Consider the following 19,683-nt stretch of genomic DNA (forward strand, 5'->3'; position numbering starts at 1 on the left):
TTTCAGAGAAAGTGGCGACGAACAAAAAACATCCAGTCAGCAGCAGTCCTGTGGGTCAAAGCATTGGAAAAGCATTCCTCATGAAGCTGGTTGAGAGAATGTCAAGAGTGGGCAAAGCTGACATCAAGGTAAAGGGTGGCCACTTTCAAGAATCTCAAATATAAAATATATTTTGATTTGTTTAACACTTTTTTGGTTACTACATGATTATTTCATAGTTTTGATGTCTTTACTATTGTTCTACAATGTAGAAAATTGTCAAAATAAAGAAAAACCCTTGAATGAATATGTGTGTCCAAACTTTTGACTGGTACTGTATGTGTATATATATTTTTTATTTATTTGTTTGTTTAACACTTTTTTGGTTACTACATGATTCCATATGTGTTATTTCATAGTTTTAATGCCTTTACTATTATTCTACAATGTAGAAAATTGTAAAAATAAAGATAAACCCTTGAATGAATATGTGTGTCCAAACTTTTGACTGGTACTGTATCTATATCTATATATTTTTTTTACTGTTTCGACTAAAAACCCGCCCAATACTTTTCTTTTGCAGAAAAAACACTGAGTGTGATTTGGCTGCTGTCGATACTGTTGTCCTGTGGCTAGAGAGAGAAATGTTGCAGGCTAGTCTGCCTCTAAATCCGTCCATCTATCTCCCCTACCATTGTATACGCGGTACGCCAGACCCCCTGCCTGCCTAACTCTGCCCCCCACCCCCATAAAAAAACTTTGTCTGGTTGTTAATTTGGAGGCCCTTTTCCACTACTGGGCTGCATCATACATGTAGGCTATCAGAACCAGTGATGGTGATTCCGGTCTCTCTCTCAGGTCGGTCTGTCTCGGGTTGACTTCCTTCTAGCAGTGATTGTGATTCAAGTCTCTCTCTCTGTTGACTCCCTGTTAGCAGTGATGGTGATTCTGGTCGCTCTGTTGACTCCCTGTTAGCAGGTGTCTCTGTATAATTGCGGCGTTCTCGTGTTAGCCTAATTGGCTTGTCACATCAGCTGAGTGTAATTATGTTGTTTAACTCCTGATGTGTGGCGTCTACCCGCCTGCCGCCTGCCTGTCGAACCCCCGGCCGGCCCCCTCATTGAACTGTTTGGTGAGACAATTAGAGCCGGTAATTACTTATATAAAGAAAATTATTAATTGACATTTAACATTCAAATCTCATTTCACATTTCCAATTCCAATCCCTCTCTTGTCTGTCTGTTTTGTGTGTAGGTGTGTATGCATGTGTGCCAGGCTTTCCTTAGGAAAATGTGGCACCGGACATTTTAATTTAACGACATTTGAGAAATTTACTGCACCCATATGCAATGACAGAAATCCCATTTAGATTATGGCTAGCCATCTTAACAGAACATGCACCTCGAGGATGCACAGCGATCGTTCTTCTTGCCTGAATTCCGATGCGCACTTTGAAGATGTTAGAATAACTGCCACATTTACAACAAGACCAATAACGAATAGCAAAATCATTAGCCTATGTCAATCCCCATAAAAGTTGACATAATCTATTGGTCAGTTTGTAATTCTGTGCAAGAAAGAAATAGCCTATTCCAAACAGACTATGGGACAGTTGTGGGGCGATAGATCCCAAATTCATACAACCAGTAGACCTGGTCTACAAAAAACAATACTTTAAAAAGCAATGAGTCTGATACAACAGCTCTAAACTTTTATTTTTTTCACATTATAAGTGTGCACAAGGCAGTAGGCTACATGCGAATGTTCGTTCCATAATGCAATTACCGGGAAAACACCATTGTAAAAAGCATACGTATCATGTGAGCGGTTTCATGTGACAGAGATGAAAATATCTGAAAGAAGGGAGATCTAAAGATGGAAAAACTAGCATGGTTTGCTTATATGACTAGGATTGTGCCTTTGGCTACTGGATAATGAAAGCAAGTTGATTTGAAAAGCAATAGAACATAGACTACTGGTTTCAATGGCATATGGAAATATTTGTAAAATCTCAGAAGGCACAACTCGTCAGTCCTTGTCACAGATGGGCTATTGCAGCAGAAGACCACACTGGGTTCCACTTCCTATCAGCTAAAAACAAGAAGAAGCGGCTCCAGTGGGCACATGATCACCAACACTGGACAATTGGGGAGTGGATTTGCCTGGTCCGACAAATCCTGGCTCCTGTCGTGTCATGCTGATTGCAGAGTAAGGATTTGGCGTAAGCACCATGAGTCCATGGCCCCATTCTGCCTTGTGTCAATGGTACAGGCTGGTGGCGGTGGTATAATGGTGTGCAGAATGTTTTCCTGGCACACGTTAGGTCCCTTGATACCAACTGTGATTTGTTTCAGGAAACTAGGTGTATGTCGTGCGTCACTACTTCACAGGAGAGGCATTTGAACTTAAAAATGTTTTGGGCAGAAATGCCTTCTGGAACATGTGAACTTTCATGTGCCTTAATAATAAACTTGTATGCCATCTGTAAATACGAATAAAAAAAATTATGAGCCTAGTTTGTTTAGCCACAGAAAAAGACAGGAACCTTCCGCTTGCCATGATTGGCTGAGATAATGGATGGGATGGACATGCCGAGAGATAAGTTCAGATTGATCTGCCATGTAGCACCTTTCTGTCTATAACATGAGCTGTCGAAAAGATAACACAGAAGGCTGATGAATAAAACACCTGTCTCTGGATTAAATCTTCAAACTAAGGGCAACAATGGCATCCGTGACAAAGGGAGAAGAGTTCATCCATGTATATGGGAAAGAGAGTCTAGCTAGCTACATTTTCAGATATTATACGTTTCTAATTTTGTCAGAAAGTCATTTTCGTTGCAAGTGAAATCATACTATTAGCTAGCTAGCTAACGTTAGCTGGCTGGCTGGCTGGCTCGCTCGCTAGCTAGCTAATATTATCTGTATGATATTTGTAGTAATATTATTCATATCTCAGAGCCATTTGCATTGCTAGTTATAGCCTAATGTTAGCTAGCTAGCTAACATTGAACCTAGCTAGTTGGTTAGCTTTATCTACCTGTAGATTCATACAGGGGAATAATGAGATGAGTTGGGATTATGGTTCATTGTTTAACTAGCTAGCTAGCTACATGTCTAAACAAAAGACTCCACTATGCAAGTAACCATTAAACTGTACCGTTTACACCTTCTGTACCCTGTACATGAAACTTTGATTGTATTTGATATAGTGTGTGTTCACCAGAGACGGTAATGTGAAGAACAACATGATCTGCACCAAAGTCAAATTATGATATAATGTTAGGCCAACGAGACAGTGTCCAAGTTTTAAAATTCTCTGGTAGAATGCCCTGCTTTTATTTTGTCACACTCACAACCGTAAGCAATTTTCTGTAATTTGCTCGCCATTAACTTGTAAATAATTATCTTATTGTGAGTTTATTTTCCTGTAATAATTAATACAAATGATCTGAAGTTAAGATGTTGTCAGCTATTTGATATGATTGTTTGAACTGGCTAGCCAGCTAACATAACGTTAGATAGCTAGCTAACAAGCTAGAAATTAACCAAAACATTGTTCAGAAAGTTGTTTTTAGTTTCAGGTTTGCTAAATTAACATATACTAAATTCATTTTTAAACGGATGGGTTTATTTGTGTTAAAATACACCAGTTATGCTATTTTGGACCACCAGGCTGCTAATGTCGTTTTTGTGTTTATACTTTTTCATAACGACAACGTCAAGTGTGATGTCGGATGACAGGACATCACTAGAGATTCATGGATAAGGGGGCTAAGCCTCTTTTAGGGGGGTCTGGGCATACTCCCCCAGGATTTTTTTAAAATCCCCCCAAAACATCTTTTCATCATGTATTTTTTAGAGTAACAACGGGTGTAAAATCTAGCAAAATAAGGTTATTTTTGGTCAAGGTTGGCTAAAAGTATACCTGTCTCATAGTTCTAATCTAATATGACTTACTTAAATTCTATCCAAATAAAGGAATTAAAGTCCACTCTGTCCCCATCCATCCAACACCATCAAAAGCACTTGCAAGCCTTTTCTGACCCATTGTCTTACGCAACCAGGAGTGCAGCCGGCGCAGTGCACTAAAGGACCTTTCACAGGAGCAGCTGATTACAGGACTTGTGAGGGCAACCTGAATGATTTCCTTCAGAGAAGGAAACATCATCATCCAGGAGGTTATGCACAGCAAGCATATCTTTGGGAGGACATCCAGTCTCTCTTTTCCGGGCAAGAAAGTTTCTGGCCACCAACATCTCTTCTGTTTTAACATCAATACCGTAGTGCTTGGCAAACTCAGTGAAGCATGATGTAGCTAGGACGTTTTTTGAGTTGGGGCTGCATGCCTGTATGCCTTTGAGCAAACCTGCATCTACAGTCGAGAATCACTGGTCAAGCTCACAAACCACCCTGTCCAAGCAGGGGAGCAACAACTCTGTTTTCATTGTTTGGGAACATGAGAATTCTGTGCCTAAACCCAAGGAGGTCTCCACCACAAAATCTCCCATTTTTGTTTGATTGCGCTTTCTTGCTGCATCTGCCTCTCGAATATTGTGAATTTCAGTGCTTTGGTTCTGTCATAAAGTTCTGTGGCAAATGCATGTGTGTGTTTGCCTATCAGTGTGTCACATACAGCTTGTTTGCCCTAAACAAGCTTCTGCCAGGTAAACAGTCTCTTTCTGGAGGAACTTGTGTAGTGCCTCAGAAAGAAGGGACTGAAACATCAGTAGCAAATACACGGCGGAGAACTTATAAAGCTTTGCTCTCAGACCAACAGCTATGGGGGATCAAATGGCAGATAGACAATCAAAAATAGCAGTTAAAGTGTCCATGACTGCATTTATGGACCGTAGCTGGCATGCCCAGTGAGTGTTTGAGAGCTGTACAAGTTCAGCTGATGCTATTCCAAGTTTGGACTGAGCTTCTTTGAACTTGTGGTGGTTAACTAGGGATTTACTGAAAAACGAATACACATTCTCCAAGAAACTGGAAAACTCAGCAGCCTCCATAATAGCCCTGCACCAAATTAAGCCAAATTAAGCATAGTATGAGCATAGCAATGTACATACATTGCCTTCCGGATGCAGCAGTCTGAAATGTGCTCGCACACCTCCTTTGGACCCACTCATGACACCTGCACCATCATAGGTCTGTGCAACACACCTTGGGCCTGCTACCCCTCTCATTTGGAGGTGCTGTTGCAACTCATTTGCTATTTATTGGGGATCAAATTACTTGATTTCTGCTAGTGCTAGTAAATGCTCCTTAACTGTCCCTTCTGTCACATACCTAACACACAGAGCCAACTGTTCAGACTGCCCATCCCTGGCCTCATCCACCATAATGGCATACATGACAGACTTTGACATCTCAGAGACTATGGTGTCTGTAATCTCTTGAGCACAGCATTCGATCATGTCATTTTGAGATTCTGGTGAGAGATACGTCACATTTGATTTAGTATTGTACCTTTGCAGGAAAGGGTCAAACTCCTTCAAAAGCTCCATACATTCAAGAAAGTTCCCTCTATTTGTGCTTTCACTAGATTCATCGTTGGCACGGAAAGAGAGCCCCTGTCTTCCTAACATTGAGGTGAATGCAACAATTCTCCTCAGATACTCCCTTCTCTCTGCAATATCACTAGCATGGGCAGATGTTAAAATCTGAGCAATGTTCCCATGATTGCTAGTTGCCTGGTGGCTTTGCCATGAACCAACACTGTCTCTGTGTGTTTGTGCCATCTCATGTTTACCAAAGATAAACAAAGCTTTTTTTCCAATTTTTGCAGCTGTTACTGACAAAATAATCAAATATAATGTTTTTTCTCTACCCAATTGTATTTCTCAAACCAGCAGTGCTGAAATGTCCTTTTCAGTGTACCAAAACTTTAGCGTGGGTAGCTATTCAGCTTCACTGAAGCAGCTTGATTACTTTCTTTCTATGGATCTGTATGTTGTCCCTCCCTCTCTGGATCTGTTTCTTGTCCCTCTTTCTCTGGGCATGCTTGCTCTCTCTCACTTATACAGCTCGCATGTTGATCTCTGCCTTGAACAGAAGCCTCTCTTTCTGCATGACCCTTTAAGATATCATGAACATCATTTATTTATGCCTAACAAAAGTAAGACATATGCTGTCATATGCTGTACAAATTTAACTGAAAGCTTAAACATCTACTCGCTTTTTTTTTATCACTAACCTTCATCAGACATGCTCCCTCAGCCCTGTCAGCCTCCAGATTCTTTCCCTCATTCTTGTCTGCTGTGTTTTGACGATGTATTGTTATTAAACTCATATTTACAATAACTCAAGGCTTAATAGGTGATTATTCAGTTTAAGTTTTAATTTGTTTGTTTGAACTGGTAAAATCTTAATTTCTCACCGGATTGGCCTTCGGCAGAGCTGCTGGCACTGCCTCTCTTGAAGAATTTCCTACAGTTGACAAATTGAGGATAATACAATGACATTGTGGTCAACACTATGTCACCTTTTCTACACATGACCTACTTATAATTGTTTTGCAATGGCCTACTGAATGAAAGCAATTGAGTATGAAAAGATATGTGCATGATGTTATGTTATCTGTCTCATTTGTAGCCTGGCACAGATAGCAAAACTACATTAAATACAATGTTAATTAGATATCATCGCCACAATTTATGTCGAATTTAAAAGACACCGTTAACGTTACCGTTAGCTAGCTCGCAACGTCTGTTACACTGTAACTTACAGGCAGCCTCACAGTAAAACGTTAACATATTGGTTAACAAAGCTTTGATTATGACCAAAGTCTATAGTAGTGAATACTCTCTCTCTGTCTGTTCTAACTCGCCCCAAATTCACATCGTAGCCTATCTGCATGAATCCGTTCTGTCAGAGCCTTTTCCTGTCCGTTTACTGTTAGCTAACAGTCTCAAGCCACAGAAGTAGCTAACATTAACCAAAATGTTAGCTACAAGTAGACCTAACAGTCACTAGCACGTGCAGCAGTCTCTGCGGCAGCAGCCTCCCCCACGTTTTAGTGCCCGCCCGGTAAGAAGATTAAGATGCGATGGAATGGTTGACAAAAAAAGAAGAAATCACAGAGAAAATATATTGACTGATATATTGATTTATTTAGGGGGGCTAATGAAGGCCTAGCGACATCCCTGTCAGACGACAATAGAATGTTCATGATGTCACTTCGACAACTGTATACAGACATGTCGATAGTATAAACCAGCCTTTAGTCTTGAAGTCTTTGGTTGTACACTACCATACTTATTGTTTAGCACATGGCCTCATGTGAATCCTTAAAGAGATGGGTGGGGCTAAGGCTTAAGTGGGTGTGAATGATGCTGAATGGGTATAGACAAAGAAGAGCTTTCCAGTAGGTGTACCAAAACATTCAAAGGCCATTTTCTCAAAAGTGGGGTTACAAGTTTATCAACTTTCTAAGCAGATTCACTTTCCCATTGTTCCTCAGCTGTAGTATATGATATATCATTTTAAAGTAGAGTCTCTACTTTAATCCAATGTAAAAAAAAAAAAAAAAACACAATTTCAAATGCTGCTACATAAGACTGAATCAAGCTGTCGGTGACAATTGAGCAACATTTCTATGCCCCAAAGAATTCAGTCTGTTCTGGAGGCAAAGGGGTGTCCAACCCAGTACTAGATGACTATACCTAATAAACTGTCCATTGAGTGTTTAAGCATGACCGGTCAAATGTATTTACAATGACTTTAGAAAGCATTCACGCCACTTGGCTTTTTCCACATTTTGTTGTGTTACAAAGTGGGATTAAAATTGATTGAATTATATATTTTTGTCAACACTCTACACAAAATACTCAAAATACACAAAATACTTTTGTCAACACTCTACACAAAAAGTGGAAGGAAAATTCTAACGTTTTAACTTTTTTTGTAATATATTTGTATTAGATAAGTATTCATCCCCTGAGTGATAACAGCTGTGAGTCTTTTAGGGTGTCTTTTAAGAGCTTTGTACAATATTTACTCATTATTCTTTTTTAAATTCTTCAAGCTCTGTCAAGTTAGTTGTTGATCATTGCTAGACAGCCATTTTCAAGTCTTCCCATAGATTTTCAAGACGATTTACGTCAATACTGTAACAAGGCATCTTGGTAAGTAACTCCAGTGTATATTTGGCTTTGCGTTTTAGGTTATTGTCCTGCTGAAAGGTGGATTTGTCTACCAGTGTTTTGGAAAGAGGACTGAACCAGGTTTTCCTCTAGGACTTTGTTAGTCCTTGCCGATGACAAGCATACCCATAACATGATGCAGCCACAACCATGCTTGAAAATATAAAGAGTGGTATTCAGTAATGTGTTGTGTTGGATTTGCCCGAAACATAATAATTTGTATTCAGGACAAAAAGTAAATTCCTTTCCACATTTTGTGCAGTATTACTTTTGTGCCTTATTGCAAACAGGATGCACATTTTGGAATATTTTTATTCTGTACAGGCTTTCTTCTTTTCACTCTGTCATTTAGGTTAGTATTGTGGAGTAACTACAATGTTGTTGATCCATCCTTAGTTTTCTCCTATCACAGCTATTTAACTCTGTAACTGGTTTAAAATCACTATTGGCCTCATGGTGAAATTCCTGAGTGGTTGTTCCTCTCTGTCAATTGAGTTAGGAAGGACGCCTGTTTTTTTGTATGGAAAACCTCCCTAGTCTTTGTTGTTGAATCTGTACTTGAAATTCACTGCTCGACCGAGGGACCTTACAGCTGATTGTATGTGTGGGTTACAGAGATTAAAAAATCATGTTAAATACCCTTATTGCACACAGAGTTAGTCCATTCAACTTATTATCGGACTTGGTAAGCACATTTTTATTCGTTTTTTGTTTTTCTCCCAGCGGCAGTTTAATTTTTCGACTTTTCATTTTTTTTATTGGCCAATAGCCAGCTATTACCGGCTAACGGAAACCCTGGTGCGTGCGTATGCATGTGTGTACTGTGGCCAGTGGGTGTGCATCCAACGTAAGCAGCCAAGCTTGGGTAAGAATTCCTTCATGAGTGTCACGCCCTGACCTGAGAGAGCCTTTTTATGTCTCTATTTAGGTTTGGTCAGGGTGTGATTTGGGTGGGCATTCTATGTCTGTATTTCTATGTTGGGGATTGCTTTGTTTCGGCCGGGTATGGCTCCCAATCAGGAACAGCTGTACATCGCTGTTGCTGATTGGGAGTCATACTTAGGCAGCATGTTTTTCCTTTGGGTTTTGTGGGTAGATGTTTTCTGTTTAGTGTGTCAGGATACCTGACAGGACTGTTTGGCTGTCGTCTGTGTTTCTTTGTGAAGTGCCTTTTTTTCATCTAAAATAAAAGATGAACAACTTCCACGCTGCACCTTGGCCTACTACTTCAGACAGCCGTTACAATGAGAAGCTGTGTGTTTGATAAGTCTCTTACCATCTTTGAAGGATGAGAAGGATGTTGTGTGTGTGTGTGTGTGTGTGTTCCATCTGTCTAAAGAACATAGTAAGTGGACGTGTCCTCTTTATGGAACCGTCAGACCCTCCTCCCTATGACCTCAAACCTCTACTTGTCAGAGTGGTCAGAGGTCACTGCTTCTGGTCCAGGTAGACAGCATCATGGGATGTCTGAGAGGCCCAGTGGCAGCTGTATGGATGGACCTCTCTGGCCTCTCTCTGAGAGAGAGAGAATGAAAAAGATGGAGTGAACAAAGCACCGACAGAAAAGGCTAAAGCCATCTGTAAAATGTATATAATCGTACACACACACACATGCACAGCTCTCTGAGGTGACAAGGACACTGAAGACACAAATACTCTCAACTTTTTGAATAATAAAACTAGAGTTTAAGTTACCTGTGATGAATGTTGAAAACAAAAACTGTAATTTCTATATGCAGGAAATCCTATTTTAATAATAATCCCCATGACACCTTCCAGCAAAATCTGAAAAGCGGTTCCTTCATTAATTTATTCCATGGGATATTTTTAGATGAACTTCAAATAACGTCTGTGTTTCGTGTAGGCTTACACCACCTTGACAATTTGATAACTGTGTAGATATCCATAGGACAAGGTAACTCTGATCAATATTGGCTAAATATAAGCGAAGATATTTTTTTTGGTAGAGTGGATTTATGAAAATATGTTGACAAACGTTAACTTATCCTAGTGAGATTTACACGAGTATCAAAACGCTGAGGCGGTTTAAGCCTGCACGAAACAAAAACCTTATTTGAAGTAGATCAAGACATTCTCTATGGAAGACATGAACGGTAAAATAATGAAGGAACCCCTTTCAAGTTCAGCCGCAAGTTATTATAGGAATTATGACGCGTCGACTATTTCTCTCTATACCATTTGTGTTTCATATACCTTTGACTATTGGATGTCGTTATAGGCACTTTAGTTTTGCCAGCCTAATCTTGGGAGTTGATAGGCTTGAAGTCATAAACAGCGCTGTGCCTCAAACATTGCTAAGAGCTGCTGGCAAACACAGTAAAGTGCTGTTTGAATGAATGCTTACCAGCCTGCTGCTGCCTACCACTGCTCAGTCAGACTGCTCTATCAAATATCAAGTCATAGACTTAGTTAATATATAACAAACACACAGAAATACGCGCCTTTGGTCATTAATATGGTGAAATCCGTAAACTATCATTTAGAAAGCAAAACGTTGCGTATTTTTCGTATTTTATCGAATGGGTGGCAACCCTAAGTCTAAATATTGCTGTTACATTGCACAACCTCGAATGCTATGTCATAATTATGTAAAATGCTGGCAAATTAATTACACTCTTTGTTAGGAAGAAATGGTCTTCACACAGTTCGCAATGAGCCAGGCGACCCGAACTGCTGCATTATACCCTGACTCCGCTTGCACTGAACGCAAGAGAAGTGACACAATTTCCCTAGTTAATATTGCCTGCTAACATGAATTTCTTTTAACTAAATATGCAGGTTTAAAAAAATACATAATTCTGTGTATTGATTTTAAGAAAGGCATTGATGTTTATGGTTAGGTACATTTGTGCAACGATTGTGCTTTTTTCGCGAATGCACTTTTGTTAATTCATCACCTGTTTGGCCAAGTTGAAGTAGGCTGTGATTAGATGATAAATTAACAGGCACCGCATTGATTATATGCAATGCAGGACAAGCTAGTTAACCTAGTAATTTCATCAACCATGTGTAGTTAACTACTGATTATGTGAAGATTGATAATTTTTTATAAGATAAGTTTAATACTAGCTAGCAACTTACCTTGGCTCCGTGCAGCCACAAGGTCCTTCTGATGCTGCACTCGCGTAACAGGTGGTCAGCCTGCCACACAGTGTCCTCGTGGATTGCAATGTGATCGGCCATAATCGGCATCCAAAAAGGCCGATTACAGATTGTTATGAAAACTTGAAATCGGCTCTAATTAATCGGCCAATGCCAATTAATCGGTCGAACTCTAGTAGCTCCTAGCTAAGACCTCCCACCTGGTTACAGAGGTAGGTAGGTTGGTACTGTTGATGTATTAGCAGTAGCTGGATGATCCCACCAAACTGGATGATTCCTTTCATCAAACATACTTATAACCTCTGGGACCTCACTCAGGAGCGAGAGAGAGAGATTTGTTTGACCTGAGACTTGGGCTTTACCATGAGTCTCTGTTAAATCTTTCCTTAGAGTATATCGCTTTGAAGTAGACTTTGAGCACACACACAGTCACACAATCCTATTTTCCTTAACCTAACTTAAATCTTAAAATCCTAAACCTAACCCCCTACCCTAAAATAGCCTCTTTCCTTGTGGGGACTGGCAAAATGTCCCCACTTGTCCGAATTTTCCTTGTTTTACTGTCCTTGTGAGGATTTCTGGTCCCCGCAAGGATAATAAAACCAAATACACACACACACACCTCACAAATCCCTCAGATGTGTGTGTTCAAGGCTGCCATGTACTGTAGGGGTATCATGAAACCAAAAATTCTGAGGGGGCACAAAGTGCGTGATGATGGCTAGGGGGTGGTCCAGAGGGGTGCTAGGTCCCCCGTTTGGAAGTTGGATAATTTAGAATTTTTTGAAAACCTGAAACAGCTTTTTCCTGCAATCTAGAGCCATAATCATTATGTTTAATTCTACAGTGCCTTCAGAAAGTATGCATACCCCTTGACTTATTCCAAATGTTGTTGTTTTACAGCCTGATTTTTTTCTCTCACCCATCAACACACAATACCCCATAATGACAAAGTGAAAACATGTTTTTTGGAATTTTGGGAAATCTGGGTGATTGTAATTACAGAGCAACTTTCATTTCACGCCCCTGCCTGCCTCCCTCCACACAGCTGCTCTCTTACCATAACAATGTTAATGTACCAAGGCCTTGTTGTTGATTTGGTCCTGTTTTTCTCTCCACTAGACAGGATGTTGTTAAATATGTGTGCATGCGGTGGAGTGTTTCTCTAGTCTCTCTACTACCCCTCTGTTCTCTCCATCCTCCCGTCACACCCTTTGAGTAGCAAAGTGCATGCCCTGCCCACCTAAGGATCTGTCTTTTTCTATTTCCTGAGTTTGAGGGGTGCAAAATCCACTTGTCACTTAAATGTCACTGGATTGATTGCATTCATTGTACTCCTGCGACTCTTCAATGCTCTTGCTTGTGCCTGACTTTTCTTTCCCGTTAACATCACGACCGCGGAAATGTTTGTAGTGACCGGTCAAACACACCGTGGTAATGGCTGAAATGGGATAAACGGAATACATTGTTTTTCCGTTGCATCTCTAAGAAAGCTAAAGCTTCGTCTGGGATTCAGCGCATCGTCTCGACACTTACATCACAAGAAAGAGAAGAAAGATTTGTGACATTGAAAAAAGTTATCATTTACAGTGGGGGAAAAAAGTATTTGATCCCCTGCTGATTTTGTACGTTTTCCCACTTACAAAGAAATTATCAGTCTAATTTTAATGATATGTTTATTTGAACACTGAGAGACCGAATAACAAAAAAATCCAGAAAAACGCATGTCAACATTTTTTACAAATTATTTGCATTTTAATGAGGGAAATAAGTATTTGACCCCTCTGCAAAACATGACTTAGTACTTGGTGGCAAAACCCTTGTTGGCAATCACAGAGGTCAGACTTTTCTTGTAGTTCGCCACCAGATTTGCACATATCTCAGGAGAGATTTTGTCCCACTCCTCTTTGCAGATCTTCTCCAAGTCATTAAGGTTTCGAGGCTGACGTTTGGCAACTCGAACCTTCAGCTCCCTCCACAGATTTTCTATGGGATTAAGGTCTGGAGACTGGCTAGGCCACTCCAGGACCTTAATGTGCTTCTTCTTGAGCCACTCCTTTGTTGCCTTGGCCATGTGTTTTGGGTCATTGTCATGCTGGAATACCCATCCACGTTACATGGCCCCGTCCATCGTCCCTTTGATGCGGTGAAGTTGTCCTGTCCCCTTAGCAGAAAAACACCCCCAAAGCATAATGTTTCCACCTCCATGTTTGACGGTGGAGATGGTGTTCTTGGGGTCATAGGCAGCATTCCTCCTCCAAACACGGCGAGTTGAGTTGATGCCAAAGAGCTCCATTTTGGTCTCATCTGACCACAACACTTTCACCCAGTTGTCCTCTGAATCATTCAGATGTTCATTGGCAAACTTCACACGGGCATGTATATGTGCTTTCTTGAGCAGGGGGACCTGCAGGATTTCAGTCCTTCACGGCGTAGTGTGTTACCAATTGTTTTCTTGGTGACTATGGTCCCAGCTGCCTTGAGATCATTGACAAGATCCTCCCGTGTAGTTCTGGGCTGATTCCTCACCGTTCTTATGATCATTGCAACCCCACGAGGTGAGATCTTGCATGGAGCCCCAGGCTGAGGGATATTGACAGTTGTTTTGTGTTTCTTCCATTTGCGAATAATCACACCAAATGTTGTCACCTTCTCACCAAGCTGCTTGGCGATGGTCTTGTAGCCCATTCCAGCCTTGTGTAGGTCTACAATCTTGTCCCTGACATCCTTGGAGAGCTCTTTGGTCTTAGCCATGGTGGAGAGTTTGGAATCTGATTGATTGATTGCTTGCTTCTGTGGACAGGTGTCTTTTTTACAGGTAACAAGCTGCGGTTAGGAGCACTCCCTTTAAGAGTGTGCTCCTAATCTCAGCTCGTTACCTGTATGAAAGACACCTGGGAGCCAGAAATCTTTCTGATTGAGAGGGGGTCAAATACTTATTTCTCTCATTAAAATGCAAATCAATTTATAACATTTTTGACATGAGTTTTTCTGGATATTTTTGTTGTTATTCTGTCTCTCACTGTTCAAATAAACCTACCTTTTAAAATTATAGACTGATCCTTTCTTTATCAGTGGGCAAACGTACAAAATCAGCAGGCGATCAAATACTCCCCCCCCCCCACTGTAATACTGTTGAAATATTTACAAATTAGAATCGCTGAAATGAAAGCAACTTCCAAAAAAGAAAACTCGGATTATAGTGATATTATGTCTGATCTCGCAAATAATGTAAAGTATTTATAGATAGGTGTAATCAGTGGCAATTTTAGCATGTAAATCTTGGTGGGCCACACAACACTGAACAATACATTAATTGCACTAAAACGGTACATAAAGCTGTCCCAACAGCAGTCCCAACAACTTACCACTGCTACACCTGGCTATCAGCGGAGACTTGTCTGGCTGCTAAACAGTTTATTTTCGCTGCCAGACGCCATTTTATCTGTGGCCAATGACCTTGAGCCTTCTTGGATGGGCACTTCTAATATAACTCTATGGCAGCACCTAAGGGGCTTGAATTTTCAAGCTCTACCCTTAGACATGAGTGACAGAACGCTGAGCCAATCACGCCATAACTAGAGAACATTACCAACCCCTACGCTCTGTATTTTCCGCTGGCTCCCCCACCACCACAGAAAGCACTGAGCTAGGTTGAAAAACCTGCATTTTGGAGCTGCCTTACTCAAAAAAAGTAAAAAATATAATTTTTGTATGCGGCTTTATTAACTCAATGATAATTTTTTACATTGTTTGTAAACTGATATGTGACAAATAGTAATATATATACAGTTGAAGTCGGAAGTTTACATACACCTTAGCCAAATACATTTAAACTCAGTTTTTCACAATTCCTGACATTTAATTATAGTAAAAATTCCCGTTTTAGGTCAAACGCCCTGTTTTTTGGATCACCACTTTATTTTAAGAATGTGAAATGTCAGAATAATAGTAGAGAGAATTAACATATCTAACTGACCTAAAACAGGGAATTTTTACTAGGATTAAATGTCAGGAATTGTGAAAAACTGAGTTTAAATGTATTTGGCTAAGGTGTATGTAAACTTCCGACTTCAACTGTATATGTATCGGACGGGGTGAGCGTGACCTTTCGAAGTTAGCATTTTCAATTGCTTGTTATAGCGCCACCATGTGGCCAATATGCATGGCTATGCATGAGAGGGTGTGGCCCTTGACCGTTTACAATCTTGCAAAGTTGCACCCTTACCATCTCACAGGAATTTGTATTTTTCACTAAATCAGCAGAAGGAAAATAATAATTAACGACAACAAATACAATAGGGTTTCACCAGCTTCGTTGCTGAACCCCTAATAATAAAAATAATAATAAAACGGAGACAAAGAAACACGCTGTCTAGATCAAGTCGTACAGTTTGTGTTTAGTCGATGATAGCTCTGTGTGCACATTTGAGCTCCAACCAGGAAGGCTCTACTAACCAAAATCATGTTCAAACCACCGTCTCCTCTTTCATCACCTCTCCTCTCCTCTCCTCTTCAAACTATGTCCTCTCCCCTTTCATCTCATCTCTCCTCTTCTGTCCTCTCTTCTCCTCTTCTCTCCACTCCTATGCAGGCTCCCTGCTGTAGACCACCTGCTGTGAGATACAAACATTAAGCAGAGCTGACTGATGGCACTGTTAGTTTGCTGTGTGTGTGTATACCTGTTTTGTATGCTTGTGTACTGAACATTAGCGTCATCATCATTGCAGCAGTACTAGGCTAGCAGCTACGGTAGTAGTGCAAAGACATCATTGAGCTCTGCAGGTGTTTTTATGTTGGGATTCTTACTGCGAACAGTTAATGGCTTATTATACTCATAAAACTAGAGATCAACAGTAACGGACTCACACACATACTGACACACCGTCCTCACGGACGGACGGACAGACACACACTGTCCTTTTTCTCTCTCTCTTACACACACAAACACACACACTGACACACCGTCCTCACGGACGGACGGACAGACACACACTGTCCTTTTTCTCTCCCTCTCTTACACACACAAGCACACACACACACTCACCCTCCTCAGTCAGTCACCTCACACAAATCCAATGTAGTGTGCAGTTCTGATCAGTGGGCATTGAGTACTGTACAGGCTTCCAGCTGTGATGATTGGGTCTTCAGAGAGAGAGAGAGATGAAAAGCTGCTCAGACTGAGTAGAGCCGTTACTGAGAGTGGGGACAGAGAGAGAGGGGGGACAGAAACACAGAGACTCTGGGGTCAGCTGGAATGCTGTATGTGTGTGTGTGGAGCTGCTACACTGTTCCTTTAACTAGGTCTACTGTAACCCCTAACGTGGTTGAAGTGGAGAGTCTTAATAAAGCGACTTTTTCACTGTTATGCGGACACTGAAAGAGCGAATGGTGTGTTGATAGAACACATTATGGGAATAAGTGTTCATCTGGTTCCAGATGTACTGAAAATCTCCTCCCAGTTCAGTGCAAACTCCTCATTGGTCACCCAATTGAATGTACTGCCTCGGTGTGTGTTGTTGTCGTTTTTAAGTGTGTTTGTGGCTCTTCTCTAAGTGTGTGTGTCTCCTCTCTCCCCAGCTGTCGGACCAGCAATAGGAAGAGCCTGATTGTGACATCCAGCACCTCTCCTACACTACCCAGACCACACTCACCACTACATGGACACCCAGGTAAGACACACACACACACACACACACACACACACACACACACACACACACACACACACACACACACACACACACACACACACACACACACACACACACATATAACCCCCATCAAGTATGGAGCTTTTATATGGTTTTAGCTGGAGTGCATTTTTTCCACTGCAGTTCATTATAACATAAACAAACAGCATGCTGTTTGTCTCTGGGGGTTTTCAGCAGAAAAGTCTACATGTGGTCCACCAGAAATACAGCATCACATCAGTGTTTTCCGTAAGTACATGGAGTAGCTAGCCAAATAGCAAAACTAGCCAGCCAGGGAGTTCCAGGAAAGAAATTGCAGAACAAGCTCTATTTTGGTGGCCTCTGGCACATTCTGATGACCTGATTCCATCCAAAATACACAGCTAAATTATTGAAAACGTTAAAGGGATACTTCGGGACTTTTATCTCCTTCCATAGAGTCAGATTAACTCGTTAACTCGTTTTTATGTCTCTGCGTCCAGTATGAAGGAAGTTAGAGGTAGTTTTGCTAGCCAATGCTAACGAGCGTTAGTGCAATGACGGAAGTCTATGGGTATCTGCTAGCAAGAGCACTCCAAGAAAACATTCCCAAGTTACAAACTCTTAAATACATTTTTATAATACTGTAATATTGTTCGAAAAGTTGAATTTGAGGTTTTCTGCAAATCAGCTCTTACTTCGGAAACAATCCTACAACACCCCACGTTCAGCGTCCCACAGTGAGGAAATAAAAATCCATGTTCACCCTTCATACACTTGTGGGTAAAAAATATTATAAACTTGTGGGTTAGTAGTATGGAGCTAGCTAGCAATTGCATTAATATTCATCAAGATGGCCAAGATTTGTGTGGTAGCAGGGTGTACTGTAGCAGCACTTGCTATGCAAATGTGAGTATGCCTCTATGGCTATGAAAATGAAACACTTTGTAAAAAGTGTGATACAGTTGTGAGAATGAGGCATGCGAATTGGGCATCTACTCGTCAATCTACAGGGAAAATTTCATCCTTGAGAACTTCCACGGCTATCAACAATGAAAGTAGCTCTTCAGCAAAACGTTGCTTTTCAAAGTGGATGCTGTCCCTACCAACAACGTGGCTTATAAGGTATCACAAACAGCCAGCAGCACCTGCAGTAATTATCAAGGCAATATCAAGGCTTCACTGGGTAAGTGAAAGAGCTAATTAACATATCTGCCAACTGCTGGGAGCTAACTTCTGGTGCTGTCATACATGTGTGGATGGCGGGCTGAATGCTAATGCAACGGTTCGACCATTTATTAGATTGTAGATCTGGTGGCATTTCAGAGAAAGGTGCCAGGTTTTCGTTAGAGAGGTGTATTGTGGATTTTGCTCATTGGGAAAATGTATTCCTGCAACTTGCCGCATGACTTTTTGGAGCCGCTGGCTGTCTGCACTTGGGCTCTGTGTGTGTGTGTGTGGATGGCTCGTTGGATGGTGTCTGTGGCGCCGGGGGAGTTTTCTAAAGAGGCTGCCTGCGTGCTAAATTGAAATGGGATGCTTTGGTCATGGATCTCATCGCGGATCTTGGGTCATTTTGGAGACGTCCCATAGACAGGTTTTCTTAAGGGGGTTGGATTTAGTTCGATGGGAAAGTATATATATTTTTTTATCTTAGGGTCAATGTTCTCACAGTTTCTTCTTGTTGAAGAGGCATCAGCTAACATTAGCTTGGTATAACATTAGCTAGCAATCCTCTTCCTCAGTTTCTGGAGTAATTTGTCACTGATTTCTTTATAGCTGGCAAAGTGAGTTAGATTTTGTTTGTGTACTGCCATATTTTGATAACATAGACAAGTTCGTCACTGCTATGGGCTAGTAAATATCCTTAAGCTAGCCAGATAGACAGTGATAGCCGCAGACAAAAATCAGGGCGAGAGGGAGGGATCCACTTTCTGTTTCATCTGCTGCTGGCTTGAAAATGTTCACTCCCCCCCCCAAAAAAAATCATGTAATTGATTCAATTACATTTTTATTCTATGAAGATTGTAATTGTGTCAATATGTTGTGAATATTGTAGAAAATTCCTCACAGCCGTTTTCCAAACTAAAACGGGAAGTAGAGCTTGGTGCGCACCAGTTTATCATGTACAGTAGGCTACAGATGGCTCACCGTGTGTCATCAAAATTACGATCTTGCGTTCGGGCCTTTCCGGCAGTCTTTGGTTTTTATGAGGGGGAGCATGAATTGTACAATTGTAATCTAACAAGTCATTTTTAAAGTTGTAATTCGTTTATATACATCACCAACTATATAAATATCTGATAGGGTCCATTATCTGCTACCTGGACTTTAACAACCTTACCTCCCAGACTGGTCAAATTAGTTGTGGTATTGAGTAGAAAGATGACTTTACAATAAAAATTATTGAAAATGTATGAATTCAGTGTATTGTTAGTTGTTTTGAATATTGTCTAGGCCTAGGCCTATATGATCAGGATTATTTACTAAGTAAGATTACCTTTTTTAACATTAAACCTGTCTTCTCTTGAGATTAAAGTCATATTCAAAGTTTTACTGATATGAATTGCCACAATTTTTTTCTTCTTCAAATTATGTATTTTATTGGCTCAGCTGCTGTGGACACATAGGGTAAGGAAGCCAATGTGTCCTTCTGTAATTTAGGTGAACTAAACCTTTAACAGTTTGGCCTGTCAATCAATCACTGTGGGTGGGATTGTCAGGGGATGGGGCAGGATGTGTGTAAATCATAGAGTTAGGGGT

The 19,683-nt window shown here is 40.8% G+C and overlaps 1 protein-coding gene across 4 annotated transcripts in view; it reads left to right on the forward strand.

Moving 5' to 3' along the window:
* LOC106584010 (microtubule-associated serine/threonine-protein kinase 2) overlaps positions 1 to 19,683 on the forward strand; it is a 160,715-nt gene that overhangs the window by 65,416 nt on the left and 75,616 nt on the right. For all 4 annotated transcript variants that reach the window (XM_045706495.1, XM_045706497.1, XM_045706494.1 and 1 more), the window contains one exon: positions 16,829 to 16,920. In XM_045706495.1, coding sequence (XP_045562451.1) covers positions 16,829 to 16,920 — 92 coding nt within the window. The remainder of the gene's footprint in view (positions 1 to 16,828; positions 16,921 to 19,683) is intronic.

Source organism: Salmo salar, chromosome ssa23, assembly GCF_905237065.1.
Source record: "Salmo salar chromosome ssa23, Ssal_v3.1, whole genome shotgun sequence".
Taxonomy (NCBI): domain Eukaryota; kingdom Metazoa; phylum Chordata; class Actinopteri; order Salmoniformes; family Salmonidae; genus Salmo; species Salmo salar.